At 47.3% G+C, this 18,199-nt stretch overlaps 1 protein-coding gene across 2 annotated transcripts in view; it reads right to left on the bottom strand.

The window, feature by feature from the left end:
* The window catches only part of Itgam (integrin subunit alpha M), a 46,213-nt gene that overhangs the window by 27,922 nt on the left and 92 nt on the right, over positions 1–18,199 (bottom strand). For both annotated transcript variants that reach the window (XM_075972420.1, XM_075972421.1), the window contains exons 2-8: positions 16,039–16,144; positions 12,045–12,148; positions 9,917–9,987; positions 9,664–9,781; positions 4,126–4,256; positions 2,370–2,515; positions 1,070–1,223 (exon numbers count right to left, since the gene is read on the bottom strand). In XM_075972420.1, coding sequence (XP_075828535.1) covers positions 1,070–1,223; positions 2,370–2,515; positions 4,126–4,256; positions 9,664–9,781; positions 9,917–9,987; positions 12,045–12,148; positions 16,039–16,144 — 830 coding nt within the window. The remainder of the gene's footprint in view (positions 1–1,069; positions 1,224–2,369; positions 2,516–4,125; positions 4,257–9,663; positions 9,782–9,916; positions 9,988–12,044; positions 12,149–16,038; positions 16,145–18,199) is intronic.

The following is an 18,199-nucleotide window of genomic DNA, read 5'->3' as shown; positions in this document are numbered from 1 at the left end:
TATCTATCTATCTATCTATCTATCTATCTATCTATCTATATCTCTCTCCTCTCTCTCTTTCTCTCTCTCCTCTCTCCTCTCTCCTCTCTCTCTCTCTCTCTCTCTCTCTCTCTCTCTCTCTCCTCTCTCTTTCTCTCTCTGTCTGTGTGTGTGTGTCCATGTACATAAATGCTCGAGGCCAGAGATGTCAGATCCCTTGCAGCTGGGGTTACAAGCGTTAGGAGCCCCTGACCTGAGTACTGGTCTTCTAGAAAAGCAGTAAGTACTCCTCCTGCACCGTCCTTCCAGCCCCAAGGGAATCCGTTTTATACATGAAGGTCCTTCTTACACGCCGCACTGTGAATTCATGCCTTTTCCTGTGATGTGCAAGTGTGACGACCCCGGCGGCCCTAACACTTTACCTCTTTCTGTACCCAGGTCTTTTTCCCAGATTTTGCCACACCCGCTCACTCTTGAAATAGCCTGCCCCACTCGCTGTCTCTGGGCCAGTCCATGACAGTTACCAGACGCGAGGGCTGATAGAAGCTAGTAACCGTGCCTGCAGCATCTACTTCCTTTCTCCTCTGCCCCAAGCCCAAGGGCATCCCCAGGTGAGGCCACTGGTGATGAGACCCAGGGAGCAGAAGAACCAAACTACCCAACTTGTTCCCAGCAAGGCCATCTGCCCAGCAGACAAGCACAACTCTCATCCGGAAGTGGAGAAAGCAAAGGCAAGGTCAGCAGATCTGCCCGCCAGCCTGCAGCTAACAGCACATCTAAGTGAGCCTTGCTGAGACCAGGAAAACAATCTGGCCAAATTACAAATGGACTTATATTAAGCCACTGAGGGCTGGCAAGGTGGCCCAGTCATTAAGGGCTAGGCTCACAACCAAAAATATTAAGCCCTTGATTTTGAGATCATTCGTGATATATATAGCGTTATCGTGGCGTGGATATGTGGTAGCACTGTGTGTGGCCTAGCAATGGCCCTTGCCCCCCTTTAATTTGACCAATATCTGCAAATTGAAGATAGGACACACTGGTAGAAAATCTCCACAGAAGTACCAGGCCCAATCTCTCCATTTCCTACCCCAATGACATAGCGAATGACCCCTGCTCTGTCTGCCTCAGGGATGACATCCTCATAATTCAAGGGATCGCCGTATTTTTCTCCATCTGTAATGACAACTAGAATCTTCACGGCATTCTCCCGGGCCCCAGAAGTTTTCTGAAACAGTTCTCTCCTGTGCAGAAAAAAGAATGACAGAGACACAAGCAGACGGAAGTGTCGTTAGCACCCAGCATGAACTGGCAACAGTCACAGGTACAGCCAAGCTCTGACTGTCTAGGTGAGGCTGTCTCCCCTGAGTTTGACTGGATTTGTTTTTATGTTCTGAACACAGAGTCTGGCTGGGCCTCAAATTGGTGGTCCCCTTGCCTCTATCTCCTGAATTATAGCTATGCACCACCACAGGCAAATTCCTCATTACTGTTAAATATAGAAAAAAATATAAAGAAATAAGACCGCCTGGCTCTATCATTAAATCTTACCCCAAATACTATGTTTTCCAGGACATTTTCCTACACTTGTGTGTATGAGAGAGAGGTGGGAAGGGAGGGAGGGCAGAAGAGAGAATGTGGGTTGGGGACAGGATGTCACAGCTCAACAGCTGTCTACCTTGCTTCGAGCCCGGGTCTCTTACTGCCTGGAGCTTATTCACTAGGCTGGGCAGCCAGCAAGTGCAAGGGTCCTTCTTTCTATGCCTCCCTCCCTGGCAGTAGGATTAGAAGTGAATTTCCAGCAAGTCTGGCTTTTCTATTGGGTTCTGGGGACAGAACTCTGGTCTCTGCATTGCAAGTCCTTTATTAACTGAGCTATGTCGCTGTGTCCCCTGATTTCATCTTCTCACACTCTGCCAACCCTGCGCTCCCCTCTGTACACCAAAAGCAGAGCAATCTTAAAAACAAAAAAGACAGAGGCCTCCCTCCTGCTTAAAACCACCAGTGGTTCCACACGGACTATAAAGTGGCCTTTGGTGACAACTTGGATTCAATCTGGTGTTATTTTGTCTTTTGGTTTTTTGGTTTGTTTTTTCATTTTCTTATGGTGTTGAGGATTAATCCCAGAACCTTCCACTGATTGGGCCAGCGCTCTGCCCAAAACCATATACCCAGAACAGGCTCAACCCATCTTTTCAGCCACGTTCTTGGGGCCTCTTTTAATTGTTAATTTTAACTGCAACCTGTGTTTACATGAATGATCTTCAAATAGTTTCACCCTCTGGAAATGCTTCACCTCACCCCTGTCTGAGCAAGTCTTCCGATCCCTCACCATCCAGCTACAAGTATCATTGTCTCCTTGGATCAAAAGCAAAGATGGAGGGACTCACACTACTTTGCGGATTCCTGAGGCGGTTTTTGTCTTTCCATTCAGCTGCCTGATGGGGTTCACATGTGTTCTTGGGTTAGGATTTTTCTTGAAAGCATCAAAGTTAAAGTGAGTCCGGAATTCATCAGAGTACTGCATCAAAGAGAACTAGGAACAGGACAGCCGGCATTACACCAGAGAAAGTGACTATCTTCCCTCCCCACCTCAACAAGGACTGTACACATCTTTTTGACAATACTAGAGCTCAGCAAGAATGACGTGTGGCCAGGCGGTGGTGATGTGTGCCTTTAATCCCAGTATTGGGGGTGGAGGGGAGACAGTTCCAGGACAGGCTCCAAAGCTACACAGAGCAACCCTGTCTCGAAAAACAAAATAAAGAAGAAGAGGAGGAGGAGGAGGAGGAGGAGGAGGAGGAGGAGGAGGAGGAGGAGGAGGAGGAGGAGGAGGAGGAAGAGGAAGAAGAAGAAGAAGAAGAAGAAGAAGAAGAAGAAGAAGAAGAAGAAGAAGAAGAAGAAGAAGAAGAAGAAGAAGAAGAAGAAGAAGAAACAAAAACCTCTTCTTTGGGGTTAGAAAGATGGATCAGAGATTAAGAGCACTGACTGCTCTTCCAAAGGTCCTGAATTCAATTCCCAGCATCCACATGGTGGCTCACCAGCACCCTAAATGGGATCTGGTGCCCTCTTCTGGCCTGCAGGGACACATACAGGCAGAACTCTATACATAATAAATAAATCCTTTTTAAAAAGAGAGAAGCCAAGCGATGGTGGTGCACGCCTTTAATCCCAGCACAGAGACAGGCGGATCTCTGTGAGTTCGAGACCAGCCTGGTCTACAGAGCTAGTTCCAGGACAGGCTCCAAAGCCACAGAGAAACCCTGTCTCGAAAAAACAAAAAACAAATAAAAAGAGAGAGAAAGAATGGCATGTGTGTATTAATCACGGCCACCTACTTGATGGGAGCCAAAGGAATGCTAAGATTGCAACAAGCACAGATATGGAAGCCAAAAAATGTAAGCCTATTTCCAGCTTGTCTGAAGGTCAGAGAGTTTTAGCTTGCTCACAGTTGTTGGTAAATGTTGCTACACACCCTAACCTAGGGTGTGGTTGCTTGGTGTTTAGGACGTTAAGATGGCCCAAACAGGTAGATCCACTCCACCCTGACCTAAGTTCAAAGAATTCTAGCATACTTCCCACTCCTTTTGAATTAAGAGGTTTGACCTAGGGAATGACTGCCTTCAGGCTACTTGGTCTAGGGTGGGTTCACTGCCTAAACAACAGAATGCTTTTCTCATTAGTTAATCGCTTGACATCTCAAAGTATTGAAACAATTAACTGTTCTAGTTGTCCTTTGTATCATGTTAAAGCGCCTTTTGCCTTCTCTCCCCTTTGTATTGGGGCACAAGAGTGTGTGGAAAAATTAAACAGGGGTGATTTCACATTCACTGGAACTCGTTCCTGGTGCCATCCTATGCTTCTTTTTTATTATTTTCACTTGCATCCTTCTCTCTCTCTCTCTCTCTCTCTCTCTCTCTCTCTCTCTCTCCCTCTCTCTCTCTCTCTCTTTCTCTCTGATCCCTGTGCCCCTACTCCGGTAAGTGGTATACTTGTTGAAACTGGTCTCACACACACACACAGGAGAAAAGAGCATGATGAAGTAATAAAAATCGTCAGTTTGCCAAATCCCACATTTTCATCCATCGAACAGCCTGGTAGTCACAAATTTGTCAGCCTTACGTAGGGCTACCCACCAGCCCTCACCAAGGTTTTCGACTTTGTGAACTGCTCCATCACAGTATAGACAAACTCTTTCATCTTCTGAAAGTCTGTGGGGTGGATGCTACCAGAGCCATCAATCAAGAAGGCAATGTCACTCTCCTGCTGAGGACATTCTAGGCAAGAGGAAAAAAGAATACAAATTAGTTAAGTCATTAGAAATGTCATCTTTGAATGTCAGCTCTCAGTTGGAAAATGAGGGAGGGAGTTAAAAAAAAAAGTCTGAATTTGTACCAAGGAGAATAAAATATGGACAGATGTCTGTAGGACCATATTATACAGGCCCATATTTCTACACTGTATGGCGGCCAGACTTTCAGACCACAGTTTGCACCTGGCCACACAGAAGGTGGTGACCTAGCCTTTTCAGACAATGTTAGCAACTGGGGCAGAGACCATGCCCATGTCTTCAGAACTTGCCGAGAGGCTAGAGAGATGGCTCAGTGATTAAGAGCACTGACTGTTCTCCCAGGTACCCAGGTTCAATTCCCAGCAACCACAGCAGCTCACATCTGTCTGTAACTCCAGTTCCAGGGGACCTGACACCTTCACACAGGCATACATGTAGGCAAAACACCAATGCACATAAAGTAAAAATAAATTTAAAAAAAAGAACTTGTCTGAAACTAAAAGCAATGGACTAATTTCTTTGGTGAAGGAAATTTAAAGTCACAGTGTTGCGTCTATAGCGTGGCTATTATTGATAATGTTTAAGCGGGTCTACAATGGGAAACGAGCAAGTGGGACAGAGAGAAATCAGAACGTACAGTTTGAAGAGTGACAGAACACTGGGAAGCTTGGAGCTATGGTGGTGTAGGAGGTCCTTCTGTCTGTGTGTTGCTTTCACTGGGTAATGAATAAAGAAACCGCCTTGGCCTAGTTGATAGGGTGGAACTTAGGTAGGCAGAGAAGACAGAACTGAATGCTGGGAAGAAGGGCAGAGTGGCAGACGCCATGGGTCTCCTGCCTGAGACGGATGCTGGTTAGAATCTTGCCAGTAAGCCACAGTCACGTGGCAATGCATAGATTAATAGAAATGGGTTAAATTAAGATGTAAGAATTAGCCAATAAGAAGTTAGAGCTAATGGGCCAGGCAGTGTTTTAATAAATACAGTTTCTGTGTGGTTATTTCGTGTGTAAGCTAGCAGAGCGGCCAGGACGACAAGCAGCCCGCTCCTCCTGTTACACTACAGCCAAGATTTGTTCTGGAGAGGCTGTAACTGTTAGGGGGTTCGGCACCATTAAAGAGGCCTGCTCCACTCTGGAACAAAGGTCAGGGTGTTCTCAGGGCCAGACCCCACCAGCTAAGCTTCCAACTTGGGCAAGAGAAAGCAACTGAGTAAAAAAAAAAAAAATCTTCTGTTAATGCAATCAAGGAATAAGGGTCTAGCTCAAGCTGGTAGTCAGACTGTGTCATCCTTACAGTGTTAGCATTAGAGGCTGAAGGATGCCAGAGTAAAGGGGTCGTGGATTTTACATCTGATGTTTAGGAGTGCTGCCAAGGCCAGCAGCATGTGGCAGGGAGTCTCTACATGAAAGCCCTGAGAAGTCATTCTGTGGCTTTATAAAAGTGAAGCCTAGGATGCAGTGGAGCTCCCAGGATGTTGGAAATGCCCAAACCATGAGGCATCTGCCAAGAAAAACTGCCTACAGGGAGTGGAACCAGGCTGAGACAGAGATGTAAGAAAGCCGCATACAGGGAGTGGAACCAGGCTGAGACAGAGATGTAGGAAAGCTGCATACAGGGAGTGGAACCAGGCTAAGACAGAGAATACAGGGAGTGGAACCAGGCTGAGACAGAGATGTAGGAAAGCCGCATACAGGGAGTGGAACCAGGCTAGGACAGAGATGTAGGAAAGCTGCATACAGGGAGTGGAACCAGGCTAGGACAGAGATGTAGGAAAGCTGCATACAGGGAGTGGAACCAGGCTAAGACAGAGATATGTTTAGTAGTTGGCAAATCCCGAGGGGCAGGTCATCTAAGCCCTTTGAACACTGGACATGGAGCCGCAGGATTCGGTGTTTGCCCTTATGGAGTCCAGTCTTGCTTCGATCCAGTATTTGCTCGCTGTGTGCTCGCCCCTTCCTTTTGGAAGGCAATGTGTATTCTGTGACACTTGTAAAATGAAAATTTACTTAAGGGCTGAACAGGGACCGCCACTGAGAGGATCCCCTGCTCCAAAGCAACTGCCAGGACGACCTCATGCCTACTGGCTTCTGAAGTCAGAAGCCACACAACACCCTCCCCCGGTACCCTGCACCTCACTCCCGGGACACTGCAAATCCTAGATCCTGAGGGCAAAAGCCCTGTGAATCCCCACACTGAGAACTGGATCCATGCAAGGAACCTGTGCACCTGCTTCTGAGGTCACAGACCAAGCAAAACACACGGGGCATCCAGTGCCCACACACCATGAGGACTCCAGCTCCTGAGGTCAGAGGTCATGCCAACTCTGCCCCCCACACACACACCCTTGGACCTGCACACACTGCAGACCCTGGCTGCTCTCATCAGTAACTCACCCTTGGCACCCAGTGGGCAAGGACCACATGGACCCAGGTTCTTCAGAAGCCCCAGTAGTGCTGGCCTGTAGGCTAAATTCCCCTCTTTGACTGTCAAACCGTGGAAAGGATAGATCCCATAAAATTAGACTCTCACTAGAAGAAGTGGTTGAAGCCCTGGGGCAGTCATAGGATTGCCTGCCTGAGGAGGAACTGGGCTCTGGACAGAGAGATAAGGGAGACAATGGTGGGTAGGGACCACACCCTGGCCAGACTGCTTAGTTACACCCAGCTCATGCTTATTTCAGGACCCCACCAAAGACAGGCTGAGGGGGGGTCACTGAGTCTCTTTGTCCCTCTTCCATAATGTGGCCACATTGAATAAATTTTCTTTTTCTATTTTTCACTATTAATTCAGCTGTATTTAAACAGGCTTATTGAGGGCAGGTGGGTGAACCTGGCTTGTTGGGGCACATGCTGAGTCTGGTAACCCCAGTACTCTGAGGCCTGCAGAAATGCATGGATTCTGACTCCTAAGGTCAGAGGGCACTGTTGCGGAATATTACTTTAACTATATAAATATGTGTTACATTGTTTATGCTGCATTTGTTTAATTATGTAAAGATGTGTTGCTATTTCACCTTGCCTGCCTAAGGCACCTGATTGGTCTAATGAAAAGCTGACCGACCAATAGCTAGGCAATAGAGGGACAGGCGGGACTGGCGGGCAGAGAGAGTAAGTAGGAGGAGAAATCTAGGCTCAAAGAATGAGAGGGGAAAAGAGGAAAACCCTTAGGGCCAGCCAGGCAGCTGCCAGACAGTCAGACATGGAGGAAACAGGAAAGTAAGACATACTGAAGGAAAGAAAGGTTAAAAAAAAAACAAAGCTCTGAAGCAAACCATAAATGAAGAAAAACAGATTAAAACAAGAGCTAAGATAAGGCCGAACATTCCTAACTAATAAACAAATCTCTGTGTCGTGATTTGGGAGCTAGCTAGTGGCTCAAAAGAAAGCCTGCTACAGGGCACATAAAATCCTGTTTCTACACGACACCTGTATGGTGCTTTGAATAGGTATGGACCCCATAGACTCATAGACTCATGAGTTGAATACTTGGTCCACAGGGAGTGGCACCATTAGGAGGTGTGGCTTTGTTGGAGTGAGCCTGGCCTGGTTGGAGGAAGTGTGTCACTGTGGGGTGGGCTTGGAGGTTCCCTATGCTCAAGCTACTGCCCAGTGTGGCACACAGCTGCTTCTGCTGCCTGCAGATCAAGATGTACAATCCTCAGCTCCTTCTCCAGCACCTTGTCTGCCTGTGTGCTGCCATGTCCCACTATAATAATGATAAAGAACTTGACCTCTGAAACAGTAAGCCAGCCACAATTAAATGTTTTCTTTGTAAGAGTCACTGTGGTCATGGTGTCTCTTCACAGCAATAGAAACCCTCACTAAGACAGCCTGACTGCACAAACCACACAAGCTCCAACTCCCAAGGTCAAAGGCTGCATGAAACCCTGCTCCTGACATCTGTGAAACACTGGCCCCTCCACAGTGCAGACCCAGACTCCTGAAGTCAGAGCCGTTGACACCATAGCATCCAGCACCCAGCTCACTACCATACATGTAGGAGAAGAAATCTGGGCTCAAGAGAGAAGGAGGAGAGAAGGAGGAAGAAAGAGAGGGACACGCCCAGGGCCAGAAGCTAGGCTAATTACACACGAGAAGCAGTAAAAGTAAGATCTACAGAAAGAAGAAAGAAAGAAAGAAAGGAAGGAAGGAAGGAAGGAAGGAAGGAAGGAAGGAAGGAAGGAAGGAAGGAAGGAAGGTGAAAATCCTCATGGCAAAACATAGATGAAGAGAAACAGATTAAGTTACACGAGCTAGTGGGACAAGCATGAGATAAGATTGAGCATTCATAACTAATAAGAAGTCCCCATGTCATGATTTGGGAGCTGGCTGGTGGCCCAAAAGAAAAAGCCTGGTACACTAAACAGTGATGGCCTCTGATGAGAGTCACTGTGATGAAATTATAAACAGAGAATTTGAAAACTGGTCACAAATATGTCTGTGGATTTCAAAGACAACGTGGATAAATGCCTGAATGGTTTCAAAGAGAGCACAAATAGCTGAATGAAATAAGAAAACTAAATTCTAGATATGGAAAAGGAACTCAAAAAGGAAATATTAAATAAAAAGAAACACATGATGATGAAATAAAAACTTCAAAAAAAAAAAACCTCAGTAGAAAGCCTTACCAGTAAAATAGATTATATTTCACAGAGTACCAAGGTTTGCAGAAAAAGTAGTGTAATTGATCAATCAGCCAAAACCAGTGATACCATCCCTACCCTCTGACAATAATATACTTGAATAGTCCCTATGTTGGTTTGAATGAGAATGGCCCCCCAGGGGCTCACAGAGTTGACTGGTTGATCACCAGGGTGTGGTGCTATTTGAAAGAGTAGGAGGTGTGGCCTTGTTGGAGGAAGTGTGTCATAGGGGGTGGGCTTTGAGATTTCCAAAGCCCGTGCCAACCCGAGTCTCTCTCTCAACTAGTTGATCATGATGTAGCTCTCAGCAACTTCTCCAGCACCATGTCTGCCTGCATGCCGCCATGTGCCCTGTCGTGATGACAACGGACTGACCCTCTAAACTGTGAGTCAGCCCTCAGTTAAACGCTTTCTTTATAAGTTGCCTTGGTCATGGTGTCTCTCACAGCAACAGAGCACTGACTGAGACAGCCTCCTCTTCTTCAGTATGAGAAGCACTGTTTTGTTTTGTCAGTTGAGACAGAGTCTCCTGTAGGCCAGGCTAGCCTCAAACTCACTAAGTGGCTAAAAGTGACCTTGAACATTTGATCCTCACTTCTCCTTCTCCCATGATAGGGTTACAGGTACAGGAGCTGGGTTTTGGTTTTAAGCTTCTTTCAAAGAACTAGAATATGGCTGAGGTAAGGAGACGTTGATTCTAAAGCAGCCTGAAAACCATTCTCAACCCTGCCTCCCATCCTAAATGACGTACCTCTGAGAGCCTCTGGGAACTTCTGGGGCGGCCGCATCAGGTTGGAGCCGAACAGGAAGCACATCCCTTTAACATACGTGTTCTCCTTGCATGTTTGTTGCACAGTGGGGCCGCAGGCCTGAGGGGCAAAGAGCTGGTAAAGGGGCTGCCCCTGCCTCCTGTCCTGCCATGGTAGCACCTCCACCCTCCACAGGACCTGCACCCCAGCATCCCCGGGTCTCCCACTCCTCCCTTCCTATCCAGGGCAACTCACCAGCAGCTGGGAGGGGTCTGTAGAGGCAGCCAGGGACAAACCCAAGGACATGTTCACAGCCTCTGGGGGCACTGGGAAGAGAGATGCAGGCAAGGTTGTCCTCAGGGATAAGAGCAGTTGTGAAATGTTGAGGGATATTTGCACACTGTGTAATGATATATTACTGTGATTGGTGTCATTAAAAGCTGAATGGCCAATAGCTAGGCAGGAGGTATAGGCGGGACTTCTGGACAGAGAGAACTCTGGGAAGAAGAAAGTGGAGTTGCCAGAGACCCAGAGAGGGAGCAAGAGATACAAGACGGAAGAGAGGTAACGAGATTAATATAAATGGGTTGATTTAAGTTAAGAGCTAGTTGAGATAAGTCTAAGCTAAAAGCCAAGCTTTCGTAAGTAATATGTTTCCCTGTCATTATTTGTGAGCTGATGGCTGACAAAAAAGCTTGCTACAGTGAAGCAGTGAGGCAGGGGCATGACAGGGTACACACCACATTCACGGTCTTACAATAACCGAGCTCAGAAGCCGGTCAATAAATGACTGGATAAAGAAGATGCCGTCTACACAATGGAGGCTCTCCAGTCACAAAAAATAAAATTATGTCATTTGCCTAGAAGTGGATAGAGTTAAGTAAGATAAGATTTAAAGGGGGGGGCACTCCTGGGAATATAGGCAGCAGGAAGAGGCAGGGGGTAAAGCCCGCGGGAAGATTGAATTATATTATACACATGTATGAAAATGTCAGCCAGGCAACTTTAAACCCAGTAATGGGGAGGCAGAGGACAGGAAGATCTCTGTACATTGGAGGCCAACCTGGTCTACATAGTAAGTTCCAGGCTAGCCAGGGCTACAGAGCGAAACCTGGTCTCAAAAATAAAAAATAGGGGTGGAGAGATGGCTCAGAGGTGAAGAGCACAGGCTGTTCTTCCAGAGGCCCTGAGTTCAATCCCCAGCAACTACAAGGTGGTTCACAACCATCTGCAGTGAGATATTGTGCCCTCTTCTGGCATGCAAGCATATATGCAGGCAGAATATGATATACATAATAAATAAATCTTTGAAAATAAAAAAAAGGATAAAAAAGAAACTATTGTAATGAAACCCAGTTTCAGGCAAGGGGGTGTGACCCTGTGGTACAGTGTGGCCCAGCATGCACAGAGCATAAGGCCACTGTGTTGCCACACTCAAGGGTGAAGCAGGAGGAGCAGAAGTTTAAGGTCATCGACAGCTACATCGCAAATTTAAGGCCAGTTTGCAGTACAAGAGACCTTGCAGAGAGGTGGGAGAAGGGGAGGAAAAGGAGAGAGGGGGAGAGGGACAGGGTAAGGGAGCTAATTCTCTCATGCGGTATAACATATACTACTATGTCTATCTGGGAACAGGAGAGATGACTCAGTCGGTAAAGTCACCGCCATGAAAGCTTGAGGCCCTGAGTTTGGGTCCCCAGAATCCATGTGATAAAGTAGATGAGGTTACGCTCACCCGTAACCCCAGTGCTAAAGGGGCAGAGGCAGAAGCATCCTCGAAACTCGTGGACCAGAGGACTCAGCAGTTAAGAGCATGGTCTGCTCTTCTAAGACTTGGGCTCAGTTCCCAGCACCTACACAGCAGCTCACAACGGTCTATAACTCTGGTTGCAGGGATTCTGACAGTCTCTTGTGACCTCCCTGGGTACCAGATACGTATGTGGTACAATGCATGGTGGCAAATACTCATACACATAACATAAAAATTTTTTTAAAAAAAGAAGAGAAATCCACTGCCCTAGACAACTTAGGCAAACCAATGAATTCTGGACTCAACGCAAACAAGCCAGAGCCCAACCAAGAACACCTGATGTTGACTGTGGCCTTCACGGTAGCATACAGGTCACATGCACCACACACACACACACATACAAAATATTTAAATATTGATTATTTTAGCGAAAGAGCGGCAAAGAGTCAATTCGGCCTGGGAGAGATGGGATAGACTATGAAGAAGGAGCAGAGCGGGGTTGGGGTTGCCTGCAGGGTCCATAGACGAGGGAGGCGAGGAAGCCAGGTGCTCTCTGCTCCGCCACAGGTGCACAGGTTACAGGTGTGTTCACAGGTAGAGCCCGCCAGGAGCCAGAGGGCAAGCGGAGAGACTCACCTTTCAGGGAAATGGGCTCACACCTGCTGGTGCTGTAGTCACACTGGTAGAGGCCACCTGTTTGGTTAACGTCCTTTGCCTCCTGGGGGGCTGCAACAGCCACTCTGCAGAAAACGGGGTAGAAAAGAACACTCCGAATGTACAGAAGCAGTCCTGCCTTCCACAGGGGAGTGAGCTTCCTGAACACCCATGAACAGGAGGAAAACTTAGCAGTGACAAAAATGTAAGGCCCTTTCTAAGAATGGGGCAAATCTCTTGAGAGAATTTTTAAAAACGGATTTAAAGAAAGAGCACATGAAGTTAGAATGGAAAGGGTTGGAAGGATAGAAATGTAATATACATATGAAATTTATAAGGAATTATCCTACAACGAGGGAGGCAATTCCTCTCGCAGACACTATGACCTATCAAATAAACCACCCCCCTACCGCCCCCAACCCCACAACCCCACCCCACCCCACCCCCGTAGCATTTGTGACTTGGTTTCCAAGTGATCTTCTGCCCTCTTCTGGCCTCCGCAGGCACTACATGCACATGGTGCACTGATGTACACGCAGACAAACTCAATTAAAATAAAAAACAAAATCTTTTCTTGAAAAAAATATTTTTTTAATGTTCCTCATCCTTATCTATCAGGGAAATGCAAATTAAAACTGCTTTGGGATTTCATCCTGCCCTAGTCATAATGACTAAGATTTTTTTTTAAGAATTACAGCAAATGCTGACATGAGGAAACCACTGTTGGTGGGGGAGCCAGCTGGTGCAGCCACTATGGAAATTAGTGCGGTGGTTCCTCAGAAAGATCGAAATAGCTCTACCGCAAGATCCAGCTATACATGTGTAGGCATACGCACATACATGCACACATCTGTAGTGAGCCGGACAGGATCGCCATTACAAGATGGCGCCGACATCCTGTCTTGTTGGAAATAAACAACTCCATATTTGGCTCTGCCTTTGGGAGCTGCATGTCCCCCGCTTCCCGCATGCGTGGTGGATAAGGGTCCTTGGGCCTATCCCGATGCAGTCTGGTGTCAGCTGATGGTGGCAGCCAATTACAGGGCGACCCGTGTGCCAATTCCCTATATAAGCAGCTGCTTTAGTGCTCTTGGGTCTCTCTCTCTCTCATTTCCTGCCCCTCGCTTCCTGCTCCCCTCAACCAAGGGCACTCCAGTAAAGCGTGATCTGAGAAGAATCCTCGTGTGGTGGTTGTTCTTTCTCGCTGGTTGAGAAGTTCGCCGCACACATCCACACCTGCACGCGCACGCGCACACACACACATAATTTATAGGCAGTTACCCTAGAATGAGGGGGCAATTTCCTCTCCAGATACCATGAGCTACAAAATACAAAGCCCAGATACAAAGTGCCTCTTCTCGAGTTGTTGGTCACTGAGATCCCTTCAACTTCTTCCCTAAACATGACAGGCTATTGTTGTTGCTCCTGGCTACCTTCCAAAATTCAATGGTAATGACTAATTGCTTAAGACATCCTTGAGTCATAAAATTCAATGGTAATGACTAATTGCTTAAGACATCCTTGAGTCATAGAATATGGAGAAACTTCATCCCTACCGGCTGGTTTCCATGATTCTGGAAAGCTCCATGTGTATTACCAGAGGAGAAGAGGAATCAAAAGCTTTACACGGCTGTGAACCTTTGGGCTACAATAAGGACTGATCTGGCAAGATATCTAAGTGCCCACTGGTGCAATAGTGGCATGACTATTATGGGAACATGCTTGGTACTTTTTGTCAACTTTGTCAACCTAGACATATGTGGGAAGGGGTAATCTCAATTAAGGAGTTGCCTCCATCAAACCTGTCTATAAGGGCATTTTCTTGACTAGCGGTTGACATGAGTTCTGTGAGCAGTGTCACCCCTGGGCAGGTGGTTCTGGGCTGCACAGGAAAGCAGACTGAGCAAGTCAATAAGCCTTGTTACCCCAGGGCTTCTGCTTCAGTTCCTCCCTCTAAGTTCCTGTCTCCAGACTCCTGCCTCAGCCTCCCTCAGGGACAGTGACCCAGGGTTTGTGAGCCAAACAAACCCTTTCCTTCCAAAGTTGCTTTAGGCCATGATGTTTTATCAGAGCAATAGAAACCTAAGACAGGGAGTAACCACCTCTTTCTGCTTGTGTTAAAGGTCTGTTCCACAAGATGAAATTCATGCCTAGCACTGGTAACTGGGTCCAGGTTCCTGTATGTAGCTATGTAGGTCATAGACCCAAGGGGAGAATCTACTCCTATTAGTCTACTAGGCAGACACAAAATTAAAGTTCTTTCTAAGGACTTAACATTATACCCATAGATTAGTGCATCTCTCAATCCTCGTCAGAGAAGCTTCCTTTTACATTGATTGATTGATTGATTGATACGAAGACTCATAACCGGTCCGTACATAGAGAATAAGAGACTGGGAGTGCTCAGCTACAAATGGGACATCTATACCACATACTTCCTCTCAAGGCCCGGAGGTCATCACCATAGCACAGGAAGTAGAAAGACGTGAGAGTCACAGGCAGTGGAAAGCTGTGTCTGGACACGGCAGCGCTGTTGCTCACACAAACCCTTTCTCACTCCGGAAAGACTCTCTCCAGAATGAATCCAGCAAAATTTCTCTAAAGTTACATCTAACTTTAGAGACTATTTCCCCTTATCACTTCTCTCTATTCTGTAATTAACAAGTGAGCGGGGTCATGTTCAATAAGGTTAATTTTCATAGCAGAGAGATGGTTCAGTGGGTAAAGGCCTTTGCTGCGAACCCTGTGAGCTAAGCTCATCCCTAGGGCCCACATGTAGAAACCAACCCCGCAAGCAATTCTGACTTTGTACGAGCATGCTGTGGCATGTATATACACACACATGTGCACACGCACACATACACACACATAAATGTCTTAGTGAAAGACCCCCCATACTTGAAAGACCCCCATGCCCACATACTATGTTAAACTCTGCTGAAATTTAGCTGAGCCCCCCGGCTCAGCCAATGCTAAAACTGGATATCTTTGAGTTGCAGACTCACTGACTAGGCTAAGGAGAGGGATACTCCACACCTCAAGGCATTCTATCTAAATTGTCAACTTGCTGCAGAGTGCTCTATCTAGCTTTGTGGTTTTTTGGGACTGAGGAGAGGGAATACTCCACCCCCCAAGACATCCTATCTAAATTGTCAACTGGCTGCAGGGTGTTTTATCTATTTTTATGGTTTTTTGGGGAAATTTGAGAATAGACATAGGGTCATTCCCAGGATGAGCTAAGCCCAGCAATCTGAGAGCCAATGAAATGCTTGTGCTATACTACCCTCTTATGTAATCATTTTTCCCTATAAATATGGCTGTTTGAATTTGCCCGGGGTGCTCAGCTGGCGTAAGCTACTGATGCACCCACAGGCGCCTGTGTAATCAATAAAGACACCTCTTGCTGATTGCATCTGTTGGCCTGGATTATTGAGACTAGGGGATTTCTCCCACTGCCCTTGAAAACGAGGGTCTTTCATTTGATGTATTTACAATAATAACCATGTTATTGTCGTATTATGTTCAAGTGGAACATAACTTAGCATAACTCATGCTACCGATTGAGGGTCGGGAGGGGGCATCAGGTAGGGGATAGAAAGACAAATATGTCTCCTGAAGAACCATGAGTCGGTTGTCAGGATCCCTCCTAGGAAGGTGGTGCAGGAGAGAACACTTATTATTGCTCTCAGCTTTCTGGGATCTCATGAATCCAGAACTCTAAAACCTCACTACAGAGTCAAGAAAGAAAAATGGAAAAATCAGTCAAGAGGGCAGGGGGATGTAGTTCAGTGGTAGAGGCATCAGCAAGCCTCGGCTTCTACCCCTAGCAAAGAAAAGAAAGAGAGGAGGGAAGGGGAGAGAGAAGAAGGGAGGGGACTAGAGGGAAAGAGGGAAGGGAAGAAGCCTCAATCAGGAACCTTTTATTCCCTAGCTTTTAGAGAAGCACTGAGACAGGGGACTTCCCCTGAGCATTTACCTGGAGTCACCGAGCTGGACCACACTCTGCCCGAAGCCTCTTGCCTTCTCTTGGAAGGTCATGGGATTTTCGGTGTCCAGATTGAATCCATGACATAAGGCTAAGGCTGGAAGGTGACAACAGAGAGTCAAAGTACAGGAACCAACACGGCTAAGAGCACAGCGTCCCTTTCCACAGGGACCTTCCCTGACCGCATCCACCGAAACTCTGACAGTTGGGATTCGGGGTCCACCCGGCAGGGACTTGTCTTTTGGGGTTCTGAGACGGTGTTGTATATTCCCCAGCTTAGAACACTACGGTGTTGTAAACTCTGGATGACCTAGACGTCCCCGAGCCTCCTGCCTCAACTCTACCTCCCAAACGTTGGGGTGCAGGACTGGGCCGTCACACACCACGGTCCATTCTTTTTTTCTACAGAGGACCAGAGTTAAGCAGAACCCAGCACTGGGGAGACAGAGACAAAAGCAGTGCCACAAGTTCGAGCCCAGCCTAGTCTCAATAATGAGTTCCAGCCCAGTCAGGACTACATGGTAAGACAATGGAGGAAAAGCTTGTCAGGACGGGGCCTCACACAGCCTAGGCTGGCCCTGAACTCCTCGTGTAACTGAAGAGCATTTTGAACCCCTGGTCCTCCTGCCTCTGCCTTCCACTGCTAGAATTACAGGTATGCAGCCTCCTTGATGTTAGGGATCAAATCTAGGTCTTCATACATGCTAGGCAAGTCCCGGGCCTCATCTCCACCACCTTCTCACCCGGAGGAAATGCAGACTGTCATCAGTTATCACAATTTTTGTGATACAGGTTGACTCATGAGATAAATGGGAGTCTTGAGGAGCGGCATATCACTTTACTGGGAATAAAGTTAGTGTCCTCTGTCACCAGTGAATGATAAAGGATCTTCTTCAAAACAGGTAATAGCTACTCTTAACCTACAGGCCAAACGTGCTGACTCACAGCTCAAGGGTCTATCGGAGCCCATCCTGGGGCAAACCAGCCCCTCTCTAAGCCCACAGCGGCCTCTTCCTGCACTGTCACAACCACAACGATTTACACAACAATCAAAGGCCTCAGATAGAAATTTCCTTCCTCTGCAATCCTCAAGTAGTTCCTTCCCTTCTTGGCTCTCCCCCTACAAAGCAGACACAAAAGGAGAAGAACTCAAGCTGCCTTTTGATCCAGCAGTCGTTCAGGGAACATTGGCACGAGGTCCTTGTTAACTAAAACTTAAGGCTAAGTAGACAGGTGAGTGGAACCCAGGAGGACGTACTCGGGAAGTAGAGACCACACCCTCTGTGCTCCGGTCCCTTCCTCTCTCCGGGCCTCAGCAACCTCGCCTGTGACAAGCCGCCTTGCAGAGATGATGGATTTAGTCCTTCACCCGAGCTTCCCTGACCAGCCCTCTTGGCCACCTCCACTTTATTTCTCCTTGAATCACATACCCTTCCCAAAAGCACGTTGCCTCTCCCCCACCTGACTCTCCTATGCTCTGTCCTCCCTCCCCTGATGAGGCCCCTTTCTGACATCCATTGGCACTGCACACACCGTCTACAGAAAACACACACACACACACCAGGCAATGGTGGTGCACACCTTTAATCCCAGCATTTGGAGGCAGAGGCAGGCAGATCTCTGAGTTTGAGGCCAGCCTGGTCTATGAAATGAGTTCCAGGACAGCAAGGGCGTTCAAACAGAGAAACCCTGTCTCAAAGAACCCAGAAGAAAAAAATCCACACACATAAAATAAAATAAGTAAATCTCTTTTTATATTTTTGGTTGTGAGCCTAGCCTTTAACGGCTGAGCCATCTCTCCAGCCCGTAAATCTCTTTTTAAAAGAAAAAGCCAAGAGTTGGTCCAGCAAGGTAGCTCAGCAGATAAACACCTGAGTTCAATCCCTAGAATCCACATTCCCTAGAGTCCTTTGCCTTTCCCCACCTACTCCTTCCTATTCTCGGCCCTTTCTCTCCACTCGTGAATCCAAAAGATCCCCTCTTCCCCATTCTAGAGACCCCCTATCCCCTTCTCCCTACTCTGAAGACCCCCAACTCCTCCTCTCCACCCTGAAGACCCCAGCTCCTCCTCCCCACCCTGAAGACCCCCAGTCCCTCCTCCCCACCCTGAAGACCCCCAGCCCCTCCTCCCCACCCTGAGTCTCCCCCAGGA

This window comes from Microtus pennsylvanicus, chromosome 5, assembly GCF_037038515.1.
Source record: "Microtus pennsylvanicus isolate mMicPen1 chromosome 5, mMicPen1.hap1, whole genome shotgun sequence".
NCBI classification, from domain to species: Eukaryota; Metazoa; Chordata; class Mammalia; order Rodentia; family Cricetidae; genus Microtus; species Microtus pennsylvanicus.
Note: the sequence above shows the minus strand (reverse complement) of the source record. Positions and strands in the feature narration are given on the sequence as shown.